Genomic DNA, 22929 nt, shown 5'->3' on the forward strand with positions numbered 1-22929 from the left:
TTATTCTAGTTCTTCCCAGTTGTCAGTAAGGTTACCTTTGCTTTGACGTCTGATACTAACCAGCTTTCCAGCTGATTTGATACTCCACCTGGAACTGTTTCCTGAGCTGGCCAGGTTTGTGTATTTTGTGGAACCTTTGGTTTCATCTTCCCAGCCTGACCAGGCTGTATAGTCACTTAAAGTAGTTGCTGCATCGCTGGCAGATTCAGCAGTGGTCATCTGCGGTGGTTCCCAGCCCTCAATCTCATCTGGTTTCCTAGATGGGACATTCTGCTTTATCACCAAACTGTCCCAAAAACCTGGCTTCTTTTCCAACTTCATCTCTTCCTTTAACTTCAGGTTTGTTCTAGAAAATAACAATGATGATGTGATAGATTTCTGCATTGAAAAATTAGTATTAATATACATTCAATTAATTTATTCTGTTTTATAGTCAGGAACAATAATCAGTTAGTTGTCAGCTGGTGACAGCACATCCACTACTGTCAGCTTCAGGAAAATGTGCTTATATACAGGTAACCTAAACACAGCAGAGTCTTGCAGTGGGCTGAGTGTGGCCCCTTGCTATTAGAGAAGTACTTACACTCCCTCTCCCTTGTCCCCACCCTGGTTATATATATAGAACTGCCTTTGGAAATGTTCTAATGCTGGTAAAGTACTTCATACAATTGAAGCCTTTAACTAAAACCAAGCAAACAAAGCCTAAAAAAAAAAAAAAGAAAACAAAATCAAACCCACAAAAACACCACCACACAAAAAAACCAACAAATTCAGAGGTAGGGTAGTAGAAGAAATATGAAAATGTTTTTGTCTATCACCAGCTTCAACAAACACTGGGCTACATTTCTCAGTTTCATACACCTGTTATCTCTTCGCCAGTTAACCTTCTAACCCACAATAATTGTTGTCCACAGTAGCAGGACTTTAAAGACACCAGCACTTTGTTTTCATAAAGATCTGCACAATATTTTGAGCAGAGTTGTTGTGTATTTCTGATAGGAACTCCCAAAATTCCCCTCCCAAAACCAAGATAAAGCACCCTTTGTTGCAATTTTTCTCTCAAAATGACATTCAAGAGGCTACTCCTATTATTACATTTCTGATCTCATTGGGAACCTTCAATCTGGATGATTTCCTGTTTGCAGTGTGGAGCATTTAAAACAGAGACTGTGAAATGTTTATGCATAAGTTGACAAGCAGGGTTATGTAGCTAATCAAATAATGGACTGACAGGAAAGGCTGAGTATCACTGACGAAATATATATAACTTCCAGGGTTCAGTGAGCCAAACAGCAAATTGAAAACATTAGCTACTCGTAGCACAGAAATTCTTCAACCACAAATAAAGCCACCATTTATGGCTTTTGTTTTTAGTATTTCTATTAAGAGCTTTTCTCCACTAATGAAAGCTTAACACTATACTTATATACTTAAATGGAAGCAACTGAGTCAATACGATTACTTTACTTAATTTCCAGTTTACATTTGATTTTTCAGAATTTTCATCTTGGTAAAGCCAGTCACAGACTCTGAACACTTTTCTCCTATTTCCTGAGTTGCACACTTGAAAAGCTGCATTCTTCTTTAAAAGTAAAGCTCTTGGTATAGTTATAGGAAAATACTCCCAAACTTAAAATTCAGGCAGTTCTCATAGTAATGCTAAAATAGTTTCCCACATTTGTTCTAACTTCTGCTCTCTTACTTGATTCTTATAGTCAGCATCAATTACAAAGGATCCTTGAGGCAACTCAGCATCTTAATAACACCATCAAATTCTACAGGGACAGTAGCTGGGAACTTCTGGGAAATGTTATTGAACAGTCTCAAATGGAAATGCGTGTCTTTATATTCTAAATTGTTTTATACATACATTTACACAGAATCACAGAATATATCTGGTTGGAAGAGATCTCAAAGATCACTTAGTCAAACTTCCAACCCATCACTGAAGGTTTAACACTAAACTATGTCCCTAAGTGCCAGGTCCACATGCCACTTGAATACCCCCAGCTTAAACCTCCCCTAGTGCAGCTTGTAACCATTTCCTCTAGTCCTGTTGCTTGCCATCAAGGAGAAAAGGCTGGCCCCCTCCCTTCAGGTAGTTGTAGAGAGCAATGAGGTCTCTCCTCAGCCTCCTCTTCTCTAGACTGAACAACCCCAGCTCCCTCAACGCCCCTCGTACGCAATGTCCTCCAGGCCCTTCATGAGCCTCATTGTCCTTCTCTGGACACACTCCAGCACCTCAATGTCCTTCCTGCAGTGAGGGGTCCAGAACTGAACACAATACTCGAGGTGTGGCCTCATCAGTGCCGAGTACAGGGGGATGATCACCTCCCTGGTTCCTGCTGGCCACAGTGTTTCTAACACAAGCCAGGATGCCATTTGCTTACTTGGCCATGGGGGCATACTGCTGACTCTTGTTCAGTGACCTATTAACCAGTAACTCCAGATCCCTCTCCAAGTTGCAGCTTTTCAACCACACATCCCCAACTCTGTAACACACACACACACACACACACACACAGAGGTATATACACTTGGATATTGAAGTATGTACATTGCAAAGTAAACTGGAAACAAAACATACTGAAGCAAGTCTAATCCAAGCTAGTATTTGGCTGGAACAGCTATACTGATTGGGGTCTCTTACTGTACCAGCAGCAGAACTGTTACAAGTTAAAAAAACAGCTCTGAGAGGGAAGTTTTGCAGCTCCTGCTGCAAAAGTAGAGCATGTGGAAAAAAAAAAAAAGACTTTGTAAATTCCAACTTAATCCTTAAGAGGAAGACGTGGAGATGGGAACAACCTTTTTACTCAGAAACCTTTACTCCTTTTCTACAGTAAAAAGTTATTTTGCAGCTAAATTCCCTTTTCTTCCTAACAGACATAAAAAGGTTACTGACAATATCCATCCTCTCCTAATATACTAATGCCTTATGCGTATGTTAAGCACACGAGTGATTTTGAAACACACCTAAACCTTTCTCTGAAATGTAATTTCCAGGAGTTGAACACAACTGCTTTTTCTACCTTCACTACCTTGCACAGCTATTATCTGTTCAAGTTTGCGTATTTTAATAGCAGATAGACCAACTGGCTTCACTCACCCTTTGGATTTTGGAGACTTGCATCCTGCTAGCAGTTGCTGTTCATCGTCTTTGTTGAACATGGACGTCACTTCCTTCCATCCCCGGAAACTTGCACCTTGAACCTACACAGAAAAGAAAAGCATTCTCATAAATGTGAATGACAGACTTAGGAGCACAGAGTATGGCTACCAGTGCTGACTCTGGGTGGCTGACAGCCAGCAACAGCCCTACTTGTTGGATCCCGTGCAGCTGGAAGCCCAGCAGCTTGCTCTCTACAGCCTGCAGAGGATGGTCATTTTGAAAAAGGGAAGGTTAGGTTCCTTCAGTGAGAACTCCTCCCTGCTGAGCAAAGGGTACAAAACCTTGCTGCAGTTTGCAGAGACTGGCAGATTGTCTAGTAAGTACAGTTGGGCTCTTCTGCAGGAGATGCTGGTTTTATTTTATTATCACAATAAGGAGGGGAATCTAGGCAGCTTAGAAAATGCTCTACGGGGCTGCAGTGGACAGAAATGAAACAATCACTGCTAGAAGGAACCACAACAGACAGGCCAGCCAGCTGAATTATGAAACTCTTAAGATGTATCCTGCTTTGCACATTTTGTTCCTATCTTTAACTCACTAAAACCACTACTCCTGGCTCTGCAAGCAAAAAAGGTAAGAGCATTGGCTCACCATTAAACAAACATATAGCATAGATTATTTTTTTCAACATTATTGAATGTTTGACTCTCTCTCCCCCAAAGCAAAAGAACTAGGTCTTGGTTATTTTTATTTTGATGGCATGCTTAGGGACTCTAACAGAAACACACATACGTGTGCTGAGCAAGGAAGTATGAAGGCTGCTGCTCCTTCTTGCAGGTTCTAGTGAGAATGGCAGAGTGTCAGTCTATCAGTGTCGATTACATTAAAAAGCACAATACCTTATGAAGTATAATAAACAATCAAAACAAAATTGTCATTGACATGAGCAAAGGCTAATTCATCAGCTATTATGCTTTTTGCAGAACTTATTGATGCAAATTAGCACCAATTTAAAAGGTTTTAATTCATATTTTGCAACTGGTATGCCCATGCAAGCCTTTAAAAGGTGTGAAACATCACTTACAAATGGAGCACAAACACCATATAGGACAATACTGGTACTCCTCTGCCATTTACAGGAGTAAAACACTACCCCCCTGCTCCCCCCTCCCCCCCCCACCCCCCATCCCAGTTATCCTATGTTAGTCATGGATTATTTCCATCTCTTCTCCTCCTCTTTCACTATGTCCTACACCTTCCCTTCTCACCCACCTTCCCTACTCACACCTACCTTCCCTACTCACATCCCTCCCCTCAGTTACTCCCAGTCAGGAGACAGAGCAGGTCCATTTTAGGATCAGGAGGAAGGTGTAACCTAAACTCAGTTTCACTTTGGATAGATACAAAACATGGATCCAGCTTCAAGCAAAACTCTGGTGAACTGTGAAGTGGGAAGCCTGAGGAAAGCCAGAGCAATTTCCAGCTCACATTCATGGGATATGAACCCACTAGTTACACGAGAGCCAGGTTCACCACAACCCAGGCTTCCACAACTGTTCTTTTTTTCTCCACTATAAGCATAAAGTGAGTAGAGATCATAATAAGCAACCCCTTATGTTCTATTTAATTATGTTATAAACACATAGACAGCTAGCTTCATTGCAATGGATGTCGAAGGAAGGTCAATAAGTAAAGCATAGGAGACACCTTGGTAAGCTCACTCCTCACCTCGCAGGAGGGCTGCTTTATGTAAAAAGATGAAAGTTGTGCAAAATATGAAAATACAGTACAGATATGGTCTTAAAGTATCAAGCAGAAGTTCTGTATTTCATTTTTATGATGTAACTGTCTACATAAAACTCAAAAGTACTACTCCTGAAAGTGTAAAAGATGTTTATATATATATATAACTGACTAGCTTGCATACTCAAACCGTTAAAATATTTTTCCATGTGTCAGTGGAAAAAGAAATATTTCAACAATCAAAATTTGCAGAATCACACAGCTTTTACAGCTGGAAAGAACCTCTGGAGACCATCTAGTCCAACCACACTGCTCATAGCAGGGTCAGCTTGAGCCAAGGATCAGATCTAGCTAGGTTTTGAATACCTCTGCAGCTGGAGAATCCATAACCCTTCTGGGCAACCTGTTCCAGGCCTTGACTGCCCTCACGGTAAAAACATTTTTTTCTTATGTTTAAGCAGTATTTCTTCTGTTTCAATTTGTGCCCATTACCTCATGCCCATTCACCAAGTACCACATAGAAGAGTCAGACTCCCATCTTCTTGATACCCTCCCTGCTGCTGGTGTACATGCAGAAACCTTATTTATTGCTATTTGTTTTCCTCACCAGATTTAGCTCTAGGTTGGCTTCACCTTTTCAGACCCCAACCATGCACGCTCAAAGAGTAGTATCTCTACATTCTCCTCAGGTCACTTGACCCTGCCTCCACCTCCTGTATACTGCCTTTTTTTTTTTTTTTTTGAGTTTTTTCAGGAACAGGCCTCCTGCCACCTTTGCTTCTTGCTCTGCTTGATGGGATGGGCTATTCTTGAACTTGGAGGATATGATCTTTGAAAATCAAAGCCAACTGATACCACTAGAACCAGGTGCACAGACAAAACCCCAGGTTAAACAGATAAATAAATCACGTGAAATGCCCATGAGGGACTGCTAAGAAAAGAAAGCACTGTTAAGAAGGACTGTAATTGCACCATCAAATGTTAGAAAGTCAAAAACCCTTAGAGGAGCAGGCTGGATGCTGCAGTCTACTATTTTCTCAAAAATACCAATGTGAAACAACGCAGAAAATTTTCAAGACACCCATTTCAGTATTCTGGGAAGCAGGATTATAGACTGGTCTCACATCAGTTTGACTATGAGAGAACAGAGTATGGCTACCAGAATAGCCATTAAGTTTCTCCCATATCTTCATGTTGTCAAAAACCTGTGTAATCACCTAAAGGATCAGCAGAAGTGGAATTACACATGTATATGAACCCACCAACTGGGAGACTCTGAAAAAACATCATCATCTATTCCAACAAGCACCTAAAAGCTTCAAGGCCAGATCACAGATTCTTCCCCTTCAGCCAAGGAAATTCTAGTCTACGAGGTATTCTTCACCATGAGAAAGCTGCTATGTATTTGGCATATCTTCTCAAACTGTGAGTACAAGTAGGCACTTCTAGAACACCATGTGAAGGATGCAGTCTGTATCCCTAGTTAAACTATCTGCTGTTTCTCTGCCTCGATCCCCTCTCCTTTGCTTTGCCAATGCTTCAGTATCAGTGCTCATCTGTCAGATGGATTCCCAGAGAGAAGCCTCAGGAAGTGGCAGATCTGGTTTATCAGACACTGCTGCTGAAAAGGGTTAGCTCAGTTCACTGCCTGCTTGCATTTACACTGCCTTCTTTACACTATGCTTTCGTACCTGTGGGGTGCTGTGGAAAACCAGTTCAACCCACTAAACCAGCAGAACTCTAAGCCATTCTCTTTTTGCATTCTTTCTTAGCGATAAGAATCAGCTCATTAAAAGATGTTAGAGTCAGGCAGTGACCAAAGAATGTGGAAATTAACACCTTTTTTGTAGCAGCAACTACTACATCAGCTCAAGCACCCCATGGAAGTTGCTGTCATCTATCCACTTTCTTCCATATACACAGCTTTGTACATACAGCGTGGTTCCTCCAACTCACACCTTAAGCTCCACTCTGTAAACTCAACCTTTATAGCTAGAGTTTTCCACTTTGTTACCTGTATTGATTGAAGAGACTCAACTGTACATAAACTGTATATGTTGCCTACAAGTTTTGTTTTGTTAGGATGAAACAGGGAACAAATGTCTACTGACAGTTAACTTTATAAAACACCCCAGACAAGGGGCAGCTCATCTTAAACTGGAAATCTCCTACAAAATTGAGAGGTACCATTACCAAAGATTACTTTAGATATACCATTTTTCACCACATCAACAAATTCTGGCGATTTACGTGACTCTCAGCTCCCCACACTAGGTAAACAGGCAATGAATAATAAATAAATAATCAGAATCTACTGGGAAACAGTAGTGAATCACTGAGATGATTTTTCAGTTAATTTTACTATCAAAAGTACACAGTTCATCATTACAGCTCTACTAGAGGGCAAGAAGGCTCAAGAAAAAAAAAAAAATAGGCCAAAAGGCAACAAACCAGGAATACTAATAATTGGGTATAAACCAAAGAAGTAGATCAGACCTAAAGCCAAATTTTAAAAGTCCATTGCACAAATAAAGTATGTAGATATAGATGAACATATACTAGAAAGGAAGACTGTAAATTTAACTGAAAACAGTTAAATCATGCATTAGATGGATATGGTTAATATATATGAAAATTTTATTACAGAAGGAAAAAGAAAGCACAATTCAACAAAATCAAACAATAGCAAGGACTTGAAACACTGTTAGTCAAGTTACAAGACAAACAGTTTACAATTCAAAGCAAGAGATTCAAGTATGTTTGAATATTATTCTGACCCTAAAATGGTAGTGTTTTATGAGTGGGTACCAGAACTTTGAATATTTCTGTTAAGACTTTTCTAACCTGGCCAGCAGGGCTCTGGAGCACAAAAATCACTCTCTGTGGGCTAGAACAAGCCACATGACAGTCTTAGCAACCAAAAAGAGCAATTACAGGGCATTCTTGCTGCATACCTGCCGTGAGAATCAACATGTTCAATGCCACTCTGTAGTTAAGCAGCTAATCGCTAAAAAGTTCCTGCTCAGCATGTATGAAATGAGATTTCCAGAAATTTGTATTTTGGCCACGTTTTAGCAGACCTTCACCAATATTTTCACAGATGATTTATAACTGGTGAATCAAAAAACTCCAGCAAAGTAGAGGCACTCCACAAAATGCTTGAAGAAATTCTTTATAAACATAAAGAACAGATTTTCCTCACAACCATGACTGAGAAAGAACAATTGTTTGTCCTACAACTTCCCTCCCTCCTCTCCCTGGAGGAAAAAAAAATGCTAGAGATGGAATTTTCCATGTAAGTACCTTACAGTTAATGCTTACAACTGTTTTATGATTAAAAAAATCCCAATCTGGTTTAATTAAAGAAGCGTTGTTCCCATATTATAGGAAGCCTATTAATAACAGGCAAGAACTCAACAGAAAGTGGAAAAAAACCAAAACACCCAACCCTCCAAATTTGTCTTCCAGGTATTCAGGCAGGAATTTCTCAACTCAACCAACTGCTGCTGTACAGACCAACAATTACTGCATTCTGTGGCACGAGTGAGCTGAAACTCCAGGATTTGACCCTACCAGAACATCCTAACATCTCAAATTTTGTTATTAAAACTGTTTCCCAAAATTCTCTTTTCAAAACCTGACCTAATAATAATTGTAGATGAAGTCTTGTCTGTACTTATGCCTCAGGAGCTCAGCACATAGGTAACACCTCCAAGATTAGCTTTGTAGGGGCCAAAGGGTCAGTTGCAGCATGAACCTGTACAGGTTCCAGATTTCTGCATTTCACTGGGCACCACTAGAGGGTCCACATTTCCTCAGTTTGAGATGTCATGAGGCTTTCAGACCAGCTATATCAGTCTTTCAGAAGAGCTGTGAGGAGGGAACTAGAATAATTCAGCACTGCAGTTAGCCTGTCCTCAAAGCTAAGTGGGCAGCTTCCCGCATGAACAGAAACTAAGACCAATTTCCAACCTCTGTCTTCAGCCATTAAGACCAGCTCCCACTATTGCATTCCAAAGCCTAGGCTAGAGGCTTTCTTCTGCAACTAGGAATCAGGACTGCCTTAAAACTCAGGCTTTAGGAGACCAGGAAGGCTGTGTTGGCAGACATACTCTTCATTCACTGCTCTTTTCTTCAAGTACTTCATTGTTCTTCACCACACTGCTTCAACATTCATGACATATATATATACAGAAAAGGCCACACATAAATGAATCTCACATTCACCTTTTATTAATATGGTAAAGATTTTGGAACTTCTGGAATAATACCACTCTACTGACAGCTTCTAAGAAAACAGAACAACCAAATAAAATAAAGAAGTGCTTTCGGAAGCAACAATAAAGAAAGAAGATGAGAAGGATAAGGTGCTTTTTTTGTAAATACATTTTTAAGAAGAAGGTTTTGCTTTAAAACACAAAAATGCTGCAGCTCAGTGCTTTGTCTGGTAACCTTTCCCCCCCCCCCCCCCTTTTTTTTAAGTCAAAACACACTGATCAAGCCTTCCTGCTTGACTACGTGAGGCGCAAAAAAAGTTTCTATATAAAGATTCCTTTCAAGATTATTTTCCTAAACATTCATCATCTGGCATAGAATAAACAACAATTTATGTTTTGACAAAATAGAAGACAATTTTTCTAAAAAGTAAAAGAAGATATAGTACAACATGACTTCTATTTTCAGGGAAAATCATGCTGCATCTGAAGCAGAACAAAAAGAAGTAACAGGGAAAGATGTTCAGTTTATACATATTAATGTCAAAGATCCTATTACACTAATGCATCTATTTTTAAATGCATTTCTCTATACATACGAATTTCAAAACAAGTTCTAGCATAACAACTTCCAGTTCTTTCATCTTCTACTAATGTATTTTAAGAACATTAAAAGAGATTCTTGGACACATATCAAGGTAAAAAAAATTTAACTTGTATGCCTCCTTTCTTTCCTGAAAGAGATATGAGACAAAGTACTTAACCTCTTGTGGTCAGAGAGCCAGTTGAGCTATATCCCATATAATCAAATAAATAACCCAATTCCCTCTACTTTTTATGGTTCCTTCCCCAGTTGCAGCTAGAATTTAGTGCTTCTTTAGACTTCAGTTATTTCTGTGTCTTTTTATTTTCATTTATGTTTTAATATCTATATGTGGAAGAAAAAAAAAATTAAGATGCCTTCCCCTTAAAGGAAATAAGGTGGCATTCTAATACTGCACTGCTAAAATTACTTCAGCGAGAACCTCACGACCAAGGATCATAAGCAATAAAAAAAATAATCAGTGAAGTACATAAATATCCTCCTTAATAAGTGTGTACATGAAAAAGAGGTAACTTCCTAACATACATTGACTGAAATATAGATAGAGAACATTACGCTTCTAAAGAATCGGTATTTACCTTTGTTGCAAGTTGTGATACTGAAGATGAAGATTCATCATGAAGAAACTGGTCTTTATTCTCCAAAAAAAGGGATAAAGATAAAAAGGCCCATGGTCAGTTTTGGTTTGACAATCAGCAGTTACACATTTTAGAGCATTCATAAATTCTTTTACTCTACTGAAGCCCATCATGAAATAAAATTGACAAAATACAATCATAATGCACAACTAAGCAAACACCACTACTTAAAAAAGAAATGGAAACAAAAATGCACTTAGAATGGAGAGAAACGCTGCACTACATGTGAAAGAAAAAAAGAAAAATCAAACCCTTACAAAACAAAAAACCCACACACCAAAGGGAAGTCAAGAAAAATTTTGCATCCTAACCATTTTAGTACAATTAACGTTTAAAAACATACTTTGAGTCTTACTTATTGTGTCTGTATTTTTTGGATCTACACTGACTTTCCAAATAGCATATTAGATTATGGTCTATGCAGTGTCTGTAGGTGGAAGGAAGAGGAATATCTCAAGATTATTTCCTCCTTCACATTAAAAAGCATTACATTTCCGTAACTCAAGGACAGACTTTTGCCCATTCTCATTTTCCCTCTATTTCCAAGCAGATTTCTGAAGAAAAGCAGCATACTGAAGGTGCTAGTGAAGGTCTTTCAGTAGGGTGGCATTTCTTTTTTTTTCCTCTACATATAACTTCAAATACTAACAGTCCTAAAGTACAAAACAAAACAGCTACTTATAACTGAAATTATTTAACTCCAGTTTTAAATAAAAACAAAATTCCAAAAGAACGGTTCATGGAAAGTGTCTCTGAAGTAGCAGCTTCACAGAATCCTTTGTATTCACTTTGGTCTATTTTTTGCTTATGTCAGCCACTTGTTTCAAAATCAGCTTTATCAACTCCTTCCTTTTCAACTGAAGAAAACACTACAGAGTTGGTATGCTCTTTGGTCTGTAAGCCTCATTTTTTTTTTCAGGGTAAATCTGTGTGTGCACATCCCAAAACACAGTGTCCCAGCTCCTACACATTGCCAAAGACCTCTTTCAATTTGCTAACAGAATCATCAACAAGTGAGAAAGCCACCATGAGAAGTACTAGGTATTTTCAGTCATGTGGAGACTCAGATGTACCAGCTTCATTTTGAGAGACCAGATCTTTTTTTGCTATTTTTTTGTAATTAAAAAACAACAACAACAACAAAACCCCACAAAACTCTTTGCCTACTAAAGCTTCCATTTACATTATATACAATACTTTATATTATAGAAGGGGCAAGGCTGGAGTTAGGGGTATTTCTAGAATGAGTACGAAGACCATCACACTATAGTTCAATAATAACTACATTGAAGTAGAGTGATCTGTAGGCAGACAAACTTGTTGGGGCAGAACACAAAGTCAGGAACTCCTATTAGCATGCAAAATGAGAATGTTGAAGCGATATGAATTGTAACTTATTGTGGCCTTTCAATATCTGAAGGGGGCCTACAAGAAAGCTGGGGAGGGACTTTTTAGGATATAAGGTAGTGATAGGACTAGGGGGAATGGAATAAAGCTGGAAGTGGGGAGATTCAGGCTGGAAGTGAGGAAGAAGTTCTTCACCATGAGAGTGGTGAGAGCCTGGAATAGGTTGTCCAGGGAGGTGGTTGAGGCCCCATCCCTGGAGGTGTTTAAGGCCAGGCTGGATGAGGCTCTGGCCAGCCTGATCTAGTGTGAGGTGTCCCTGCCCAAGGCAGGGGGGTTGGAACTAGATGATCCTTGTGGTCCCTTCCAACCCTGACTGATTCTATGTAACTTCCCAATTTCAGTTAGCTGTCTTTAATACAGGAGGTTATTGTGGACTGGATACCAAAAATGGGCAAGTCAAGATTTGTGTGGTATTCTAAAGTGAAATTCAAATACTTTTTCCTTTTTCTCTTTTTTTTCTTCCTCCTTTTAAGAGAATCATTAGCAATGCTTTAAATGGAAATGCCACACACATACTATTTCAAAAGTTTCCTGGTTTCTCCTCAGCTCTCTCAGCTCTCACACTTTTAGATGAGGTTGCAAACCTTTAGACTTAACATGATGATATCTCTGCCTGGACACAGGGTAAGAGCTAGAGAAAATTTAATTTAATTTAATTTTTTTTTTTTGGGGGGGGGGGGGGGGGGGGCGGGAAATAACTACAAAAAGCCTCAAGAAGTATGGTAAAAGGAGAAATTATGTGACATCCAGAACTGGCAGAGCTACGTTTCAGCAATCAACGATACTGGCTCCAGTACAAACATGACACTGTTAGTACCTTCCAAAGAAATAACACCTCTCATTTTAATTCTTCCAGCTCTCCAAATAACTGAAGGATAATAATAATATGGAAGTACATAAAGAGACTTCATGCTCTACTACAAAGATGGAAGTCTGAAGGCATACAGCCTCTAGCAAGCCAGAGCATAAGAAAACAGCATGAAGCAACTTTCACAGTGTAAGCTTTGAGAGGAAAACCAAGAGATGCTATGAGGACCTCACATGGCTAGGGAGTCACCACAATAAAATGTAAATCCCATTGTTGATAAGGTGTGTGATTCACTATAAAGAGTTGCCAAAAAAGGGTATTTAACTACTTCTTTGAAAGAAAGACAACTCGCCCTGTGTTTTTGTGTAACTGCTCCTGGACATACAAGGAACGAGGCAGGAGTTTGCAGCAACTATGCTCATGCAGCAGAGGCTTATAGGACAACGCAAAATTAAAATGCACAAAATACAAAGACTGGAAGATATTAAACCCTCAAGAAAGCAGTCAGTGAGATTCTAATACCGAAAATACATTTTTTTTAGAGTGGAGGAACGACAGCATCCTCTTACATACACTGCCTAAGAAAAGGAGACTTAGACTGAGTGCTTGTGATCTCCACCCATACATTCCACAGGATCACAAAAACTCTTGATTGAAAGTGGTCAGTAGGTTTGAATTTAGCATTCTCAAAAAGACCATATTTCCAAACACTCTATCGGAGAATCTGTCATTAGGGAATGCAGAGAGAAGCAGACCAACACCTCATGGCAGGAAGGGAGCGCAGAGGAACGTCTCTAGGGGTTCAGAGCCTGAGATGGCTGATAGCACAGAGAAGGACCTGTGCCCTGTGCAGTAGGGATGAGCTATGTATTAGGGGAAAAAGCAAAATGCCATCCTTGGTAAAAGCAGAGGAGAAAAGACAAGAAGTCATATACAGCCCATCTTCACATGCTACCCACAGGACAATTCGGTTTTCAGTGGTACACATTGTTACATTCCATTCTGCTATATATTCTGCACCTTTGTTACCATACAGAGATCAGAGAGCCTTCAAGTTGAGTTTTCAATTTTTCCTTAGAAGACAATCTACTGTATAGCTACATGTAAAGAGCAGAGATGAGTTTTCTTTATCATGCTACATAACACATGCCAATACTAAACAATTGCAAATTATTTCAGCGTATTGTAATCCAGGCATCTTACAGTTATGACCATTCATTTTAACTTGATTTTAAAGGAAAAAACATGGACCATGTTATAGTATTTAGGAACTAATAGACGACTAAATGCTAACACTAGTGGGAAATGCTGATCAGCAACTTGAATAGCCACCCAGTTCTGGCAGGGGAAAGTTGGTATGTGCAGCGTGTTTTCATAAGGAAACAAGTGCCCTTTTGTTGGACATACTGCAAACCATAAGGTACTCAAGGGATTAATTCAACTAGCACACAAACCTTTTTTGTACAGAGATCAAAATTGTAATCTACTTCCTTCAGCTTCCTTTGTGGTAAAGTAATTAATTAGTCTCTTAGATCATTCACTTCCATAATTCAGTCCAAGATGGGGGGAACACTGGACATCAAAGAGTTAAGGCAAATAATAGCATCATCTCACCCTGCATGCCCTTCTTTTCCTCTAGTACATAAAATGGTATCGATTTTCCCTACCCGGCTGTGGAACCTTCCTATCGTACACAAACTAGACATCAAAGAGCAGCACACGTAATAGTAAACAAGCTATTATTAAGACAGTAAGTCCTTTTGGTGCAAATTCTCTCCCTTCTACTGACCTATTACATCCCCTCTGCCTATCACCATATCTCATCAGGAGGACTGAGCATAATTTAGAGTCTTGGTTATCATGCCTGTAAGTGCAAATTAGATTATGAACCACAAATGGATGATTTAAGCAGAAAAAAAACCCCAAACCTAAACAAACATCAGGAAATCACAAACATGAAAGTTAACCTCTGAAGCTGGGAAGACTCCCAAAACACTGATTACAAAACAAACAGTTGAGTAACTATACATACATAGTCTGACCAGAAACAGCACAAGATTTGGAAAAGGAGATCACACTGACAAATCATCACCTTAAAATACAGCTAACATATTTCTTTGGCTCTCAGTAGAATCTTGCTATAATGTCGTCTTGTTTGTTTCATTTGAAAGTAGAATATTAATGCGAAAGTAACTCTGCTTAGCTAATTTTATAACTGAACCAAAACCAATGCAAAATGCACTCAAACATGGATAAGAAGAAAGTTATCAGCAGAAGATCAGTGGCATTAGTGCATCATTTTGCTTGCTGCAGACACGGTATGCACCTGAAGAAACGTAATGTGTGGGTATATGCTTTCTGTGTCAGGAAACAGAGGCAACAGTGATCAAATGTAGACGGGCACTGAAACAACTATACAATTTTCAACTTACCCTTTTAACACAGCTGAAAAATAAAGCTGAACTCTGCCTGAACACTCACACAAATCTAAACCTGTCCTTTAAGGAAAAACAAGGCTTGCAATTTTAACAAAAAAAGGGTGCATTACTCAGTCATACACAGCTTCATGCACCAGAGGAAAGCTATGTGTTCAGCAGACCTAACTCCCATGCTGAACCACAAACTGCCTCTGATCCTTTCTGGCAGAGTTAACACAGACTGAGATCAAGACAATCTCATTAGTCTTGTCCATATTTCATCTACTGCTAGATCTTGGGGCTTCCATAAGTATGTCCCCTAAAGCAAGTTGAGCGAACCAAACTGGGCATCTGGGAAAGTGGAGTAAATTGAAAATTTTCTATTAATATTGCCAACGAAAAATATTAACCTAGACACTTCTGAAACCTATTCATGCTCCACAGTAACTTGGTATTTTAAATTCATGCTTCTCTTCTCAAAAAAAAAAAAAAGAAAAAAGTTTTCCACTCCTGATTGCTCACTACACTTAGAAGAAACATTTGTATTATGACAGTAAGGCATTTTAAATGCCACTGCAAATAAATAGGGTCAGTGACTCCTATCCTGCAAGTTTCCTCTGCCAACCTTTGGCAAAACTGAAAATACTTCATAAAGAAAACAAAAATGTAGAAATAGAAGTATGTTAAAGAATTATACTTTCCTCCTGGGATGTATTTAGCAAACATTAATGCTGAAACATGTTTCTAAGATACCATTCATCTGATAATTTCAAAAAGAACTTATTTCACTCCACTGACTTCAAAAAGTCCAGGTGACTGTTTTCAATTCAGCAGACAACCCACTCAAGAAATTTAAAAATGCTTCCATCTTCTCTCCCCCAATCTCTTGTAACCACCTATTATTCACCAGACCAACTGGCAGATGAAAAGCAGTTTTCCTGTGTTTTCATGTTAGAAATTATTATTAATACTGAATAAATTCAGATTATTTTTTCCTTTAGCATCCACAGCTGTCAAGAACTTGTTTAGCACTTTCACAAACTCGGTTTTGTTCAGCCACTTCGGTCATTGCTTCACAGTCTGGTACATTTTAAAAGCGAGTATCTAAATTATTTCCATATTTTTACTGTCAACTTGTATAAATGGCCAAACATACTGGAGAAGATTAATTTCAGAATATACATATTTACATAAGAATACTTTTGTAGTTCTGCATTTTATTGGCAGTACAAAGAAAAACATCAGAACACCAGATTCCTATGCTCTGTCTTCACACCAATACAGAGGGTTCTTCTATTAGTTTTTCACATGATTGTGCACCTCCATAGTAAGTGGTGATAATATGTCCTATTTAGACTTTGCTTCTCTGAAATACTTTTGGAAGAGTATTATTAAAGATTAAACACCTTTAAAATATTTTTAAAGCTCATTTCCTACAGAATTCAGATTTGCCCAATTTATATTTCAAATATGCTTCAAGAAACAGAAACAGCTGTATGAAGATCAAAATACCATCAGTGTCAAAGCTGAAACAAAGAAGTTCAAATAATCAATTTTACTTCAATTGTTGCAACAATTCAAATATTCCTGTGAAGCTTTCCATTTTTTATGAACTTCCTGACTGAAAATCTCTCCATTATTTTTAACAGCTTATCCATACCAGAAGTAGATACTTGCCCTTTTTCCAATCCAGAAAGCAATCTGAAAGACAGCAGCTGCCATACAATTTTTATTCAGTTATGGCACTTGCGATTAAATTATGTATCCTTAAAAAAGCTCTTGCATGAGCAATGGCAATATTTTCATAGCACAGTTTCTGCAAAATAGGTTGAACACACTATTTTTGACTAGTTTTCACCGTCATGTGTTTCCTTTTGACACAGGGGTTCTATCAGCCACTTGCAGTGTTCACAAAGGCCCTCCTGGAGCTCCTTGCAAAGAAGCAGCAGAGAAATTTGTTGGAAGCATACCTGTGACGATGACTGTGTCACCACAATGACAGAACTGGAAGATCATCTACCTGTGGTAAAGTGTTCAGTAAGTTCCAGTAACTCTACTTACAGATGTCCTCACATAATCTAGCAAATAGTTTCTATAAAAATGAGGACAAAACATATAAACCTCTTTTAGCAGTAAAGAATATATTAAAAGATTAATTCTGTCTCAGAAAGCAACATAAGAGTTTGTATATGAACGGTAGCAAGCCTAGCACTGTCTCCAGAAACCATGCAAAACCCTATGAAGATAAAACAAATACCTTAAGGAAAGTGGATCTCAAGCAATAAGAAGATAGTGGGTCTGTGGATGAGTGAAAAGGGATAACTCTGTATTAGGCTGGAAGGGAAGCAGACAGAGAAGGCTTCCTGCAGACCAAGGAGATCAGAGCTGATAAAGCAGAACTGGCTCAAGGAAAAACGCAACAAGTGATAAAAATGACAAACAGGGGAGAGGAAGGGGATGTACTAAGAAAAGCCTTGAAAGCAAGGACGGAGATTTAGATATAAATGTCCTGAAACAAAGTGAAGCTAACTGAAGAAATGGAAACTGAAGGATGAGGAAGACTTAAACGTTACTTAATAATCAACATTAATATCAGCAACAGGATTTTCAGGGACTATGGGATGGGGAAACGCAGTATAGTTACGAGAAGCTGCGGAGGAAGCAATCAGTGTCAGGATGGGAAGTGAGGGTCTGCACAAGAATTTCTACTGTCTAGACAGAAAGAAAAATAGTAACTTAAAAAAAGCCAAGCCAATCTGGACTTTGTAGAGGAAACAGCAGTACTGGACACAAACCCTCTTTTGCATAACAGATAAAAAGCGCAAACAATCCTCACTTTACAGGCTTGACCGAAAGATAAGATACTGATGTCTATAGGAGGAGACCAACCAGACAATATGTGCTTTGTAGGACTTCCAAGAGTCTGAATAAACCAAAATAGAGGGGGGTAAGAGGTGAGAAGTATATCTGATCCAGGTCAGCTATGTAAAGATGACAGTATAAATCAGGAAGTGAAGCATCTCAGAAAGGAAAGGTATTAAAAAAACCCAAAGCTTACAACCCCAGAAGGCACCTTCAGCTCCACAGAGCTCCAGGAAGACTGTGAGAAACAGGAGCTGCTCAAGAACATGCTGAAATATGAATGTGACAAGGAGGAAGAAAGGCAGGCCAAGGAAGGGCTCAGAAAAGTCTTCGCCGTCAGTCTCACAATCTAATGTTCAAGAATGATGATAGAACACAGGTGATGGATTTTAGCCAGGAAAATGTCACTGAAATGTCACAGTAACAACTGATAAAATGAAAAATGATGCTAGCAGAGAGGAGAAGGTATGAATTAATTCCAAGAATACTGCAGGCAAAGCCTGAGACACACCAAAATGGTTAGAAAGTGAAAGAAAGGCTAGTTTTAGCTGGATTAACATTGACTGCTTTATTTTTTAATTAAAAAACACCCCTTATTCAACATAGTAGAAGAATACAAGAAATGCTACTCAGCTCCCACCCCATTCCTGCAGGGCCTGTCTGAGTTCGACTCATTCCAAGATGAAAGCTGGTATTAAAATCTTACCAGACCTTTAAGCATCTACATTAAAATAGATAACTAAAATTCTGTATAGCCAACTTTAAAACATCCAGCAAGCAAGTCTAAACAAAATTCAGCACAAAACGTGTTTTTGCACATACTCTCTTTGAACATATCAAAAAATACAATCTGGGAGAACAGATCAAGGCTAAGGATCTGAAATATTTTTACATGAAAGGTAAAACTGCAGAAGGCAATATAGGTCAGCCTGCCACCCATCCACCATGCTAATAATATAGACATATCTTAAGGTCGAGCAGCATTTTAAGTCAGTTACATGTGATATTGACACAGCACTGACATCTCTAAGGACTGATGAGATGATGGCAGGATTAAATCAAGGAGAACTTGACCATGACTGCCAAAACACTGCTTTCCAGAAGTCAAAACCCAACATTTTTTCCTTTTCCAAAAATGTAACTACAGTTTGAAGTACGACTGTATTATAAACTGAATGCAGGTTTGGCATGCACCACTGGACATTTCTAGCATATTTTGAGAGATACACACAAAAAGCACATTAATTTCATTTTGTACATGTGTTCTACTTGCATGTGCTAAAGTGCCTTCATGTATTAATTGTGATTTTAGCCATCAAAGCAATTTCATTGGATAAGTATTTTTAATTTATGCTTCAAAGCATAAATTAAAATTAGCTTCTAAGATTCAGACTAAAACCATCCAGTCTAAAATATATGTATATATATACACACACACACAATAATCAACACATTTATTTACACAAGTACTGTTTCAAAATCTGTTTGTCTTTCTTATCTCAGGAAACACCTTACTATTTTAAATAAGTGTTAACAATTCAAAGTACTTGAATGTATGCAGAAACTTTTGCTAAAAAGTGGCCAGAGGCTGACAATTCCCTCCCACTGTAATTTTCATTTTCTAAAATTTGTTTTTGTTCGCCTCTGGAACAAAATCAAACCATTTGGTTTCCCACAAAACCAGAACTGTCAGAACTTCTCTTTTTAGATCAAACTAAGCTTTTCTACTTAAGAAGTACAAACTTCTTAAAATTCAAATATCTGCTTGAATAAGCCCAGATCAGGCTTCCATATCTAAACAGAATGATTAAAACTTCCATAGAGTAATAAAAGTGGTTTGTTTTTTTTTTAAACTTATAGTAGTCTAATTCCTTTTTGCTGTCTGCTACTGCAATGTCCTAATTATTAGGTTGCACAGCGAGAACTCCTCCACTCCTCAGCTTTGAAGAAACAACATATAACACCAATATTTCATTACACTGGAACACGTTCAACTTGGTTTATTTTAATGACACAGATGTGACTACTGATTTTTCTTTGAAGTAAAAAGTTTCAGCATTATTTATAGCATGAATAGTAGAAGCTTAAGGATTTTCCTCCCGCTTGCCCACCAGAAATGAAAATAAAGACAACAGGGAGTTGTTGGGGAAAACGACGTATCATAAATCAAAGTCAAAAAGTGGCAGTTACGGTTCATCTCTTCTTTCACCAAATGACATCAGAAAGGAACCTATAGGAAATTAAATCTAACGGTAAACTTCTACATGGGTTTTCTTAGTTTACTAAAAGCACTTAAACACTAAATTTACTAATGCATACAAATTATCTGGATTTTGGCTCTCAAAACAGAAAATTAGGGAAGTCCTGGATTCTCTTCCTCTAGATGAGGTAATCCTTCATTCATATCTTAAGTAGGCTGGACCATGACAAATAAAGCTGAAGCTGAGGAAAACAGATTTTCTCATGTGTAGCCTAGGTACCAAGAACTACCTCCACAACTCCTTCAAGCTCTGGTGGCACTACAGTCCTCCGAAATCATGGGTTTGCGTGATGCAGGTGATGACTTCTCAGTAGGAAAACGTAGATCATTACAAAATCCCTCTACAGGTTACTGGATTTTCACTCCCTTGCAATAAGATTATTGGGAGCAAACCCAGGCTCTGATGAAACATTAAAAGTAAAACATCAAAGACTATAAGCAAGGCCCTTAAACCATATTAGCTAACACAAGCTGAACAAGTGCAGTGGGTTACCTCATACTTTATGTTCAATGCCTGTCTAAGCCACATTTTAGACATACCGTACCTATGGCTGACCTGGCAGCTGCCTTTGATATATCAGAATTACAATGTTAATCAGGTGGTCACAGTTTTCCATGTAGTCTATTACTCCTTAAAGTGCATTTAAGTGGGTTTTGGGGAATTGTTTGTGCTTTGTTGTTGTGATTTTTTGTTTGTGGGTTGTTTTGGTTTGGGGGTTTTTTCCCAGCTAAACTAATAGTTTATGGTCTTCACTCCAGTTTCTATACCAAACTACACTATAGCCTTGATAACTTTTATGAATCCTTTATCTTCAAGAATATTTCATTTAGTGCTTAAGAATAATTTATTTTTCTCTAAAATTGATAAAAATGGCAAGCCATTTGCAGAAGTCACTGACATCACAACTTGAGATTGTCATCAATGGACAGAAGCCGAGAATAGTGAAGACAATTGGAAAGGACAAAAAACTACACCAAATAAACAAACAAACAACTTCTGTTGCTAAAGCAGAGGATAGGTAGAATTGTCAGAACTTAGGTCTGAGGAACCATCTTCTTACTGGGACACTACAGTCAGAAGCCTCAGAAAGTGCTTGAAGAATTTGTGGTAGAAAAGCAGTGAACAGTCAATGGAATTTACTGGAAGCTATCAGTGACCTTTGGTTTCAGGAGGTAAGCAAGTCTAGGATGGCTGTGGATATCAAAAGCCAACACCTTAGAATGAACAGTGTAAGTTTCCAAGCACCTGAGGATTGGAGGAGGGAGAGCTAAGATGATGCATGAGAGATTCAAATGCATCTTTGTAGCTGCTATCAAACAAACAGCAAGGGCTAAACCTTTTCTGTTCACTCTGCAAAGGAAAGAGCAAGACAAGGCTGAATTGGTGAGGAGACTGACGTATTTGGGCTACTGGAAGATAGAGGGAATAAAATTGAGAGAGGCTGCTCTTCAGCAGTAGCCATGCATGTTGACAATCCACAGCAGCTGACAACTGGAAACTCAAGCAGAAGTTAGATTATCCAGACCCACTTCAGCTCTTCCAGCAAGGTAGTCAAGGCAGCCACAGGGCAGAAAGTTAGGTGGCTTTTTGCGACTTCTTCTGAATACAAACTTCCCCAGCTTCTGGCCCTGGGCAACAGCTTGCTTTAGATATGCAGATCTCCAGCAACCTCCGGTACATCTAAAGACACCCTGTGGCAACAGATAAATTCAGCAACAAAGCCGTTATCAGCCAGCGTTAACAGGCTTGCAACCTGGACTGATGCCTAATCGTTATCAAGTTTTTGAAAGCAAGACAACAAACATTCTTTTAGTTGTTTTGCCTGATACTCAACTGATGCCCTCCCTTTCAGGTTGTATTTGCCAGGCAGTCAGTACTTTGAGAAGGTCAGTGCTGGTACTTATCATTTTACAAAGAAAGCTTTCAAATAAGATTGCACTATTTAAAGATAGCCAACGACCATTACTGAAACTACAGAAAAAGCCATCCTGCCAAAACGCTAATTTTCTACATAAACGAGCACACAGGTGCAAACGATGCGTTCTTACAAATCACTGTTTAACGTGCTGTGCTTAAACAGATGGGTTACAGTGCTTCTGACTAGAGCTGCGAAAGAAAGTACCCTGCGGTATGAAGCCACTGGAATGAAGGACAGCAAGTCTCAGCAATGCCGGAGGCCGGCTGCTGGAAGAAAACAAGGGAGGAGAGACCAGTCAGCACCCCAAAAAAATCGTGTGACAGTTGCACGCCCCGCGCAAACATCCCCTTCGCCGACCAGACCAGCCTCCTGGCACATCCAGGGGTGGGAAAAGTGATTACTCATGCCGCCGGAGAGGAGGGGAGCGGGAACAGGGCGCGGGGCCGAGCCTCACGACCCCTCCCTGGGCCCCGCGGGACTCCCAGCCTGCCGCCTGCCGCCGCCGGGCTCCGCGCTCCTACCTGGGGGGCCGCGAAGGCGGCGGCGGCGCAGGCGGCAGCCGGTGGCGGGCCGCGGGGCCGCGTCTCCTCCTCCTCGGGCGAGTCGTCCAGCAGAACTTTGCTGCTCTTGTTGAGCTTCCACATGGCGGGCGCGGGGGTGGCGGCTCCCGCCTTTCTTCGTCCCGGCAGCGAGAGGGCCGAGGCGCGAGCGTGCGCTGCCTCCGTAGCCCCGAGCGGGGCGACTCTGCTGGGCTGGGAACGGCTCGGCAGGGCTGTCACCCTGCCGGGGGCTCCCGGGGAAGGGAGGGAGGAAGGGGAAGGAGGAGCGCTGCTTGGCGGTGCCGGGAGCCCGCCCCCCACGGCCGCCTCGCCCGCCGGCCTGCTGGCGGCCGTGGTTCGCTGAGTCGCTGTCCTGGCTCCGCCGCCCCGCCTGGCCGCTGAGGGGAGT

General features: G+C 39.7%; 1 protein-coding gene across 1 annotated transcript; it reads right to left on the bottom strand.

The window, feature by feature from the left end:
* TDRP (testis development related protein) lies at window positions 1–22625 on the bottom strand. Its single transcript, XM_054383816.1, has 4 exons — window positions 22503–22625; window positions 10249–10308; window positions 3107–3210; window positions 1–346 (listed from the first exon to the last, which is right to left on the bottom strand). Exons 1-4 carry the CDS (start codon window positions 22623–22625, stop codon window positions 1–3), a joined length of 633 nt encoding a protein of 210 aa, XP_054239791.1.
* Window positions 22626–22929: the final 304 nt, after the last annotated feature.

This window comes from Indicator indicator, chromosome 9, assembly GCF_027791375.1.
Source record: "Indicator indicator isolate 239-I01 chromosome 9, UM_Iind_1.1, whole genome shotgun sequence".
NCBI lineage: Eukaryota > Metazoa > Chordata > Aves > Piciformes > Indicatoridae > Indicator > Indicator indicator.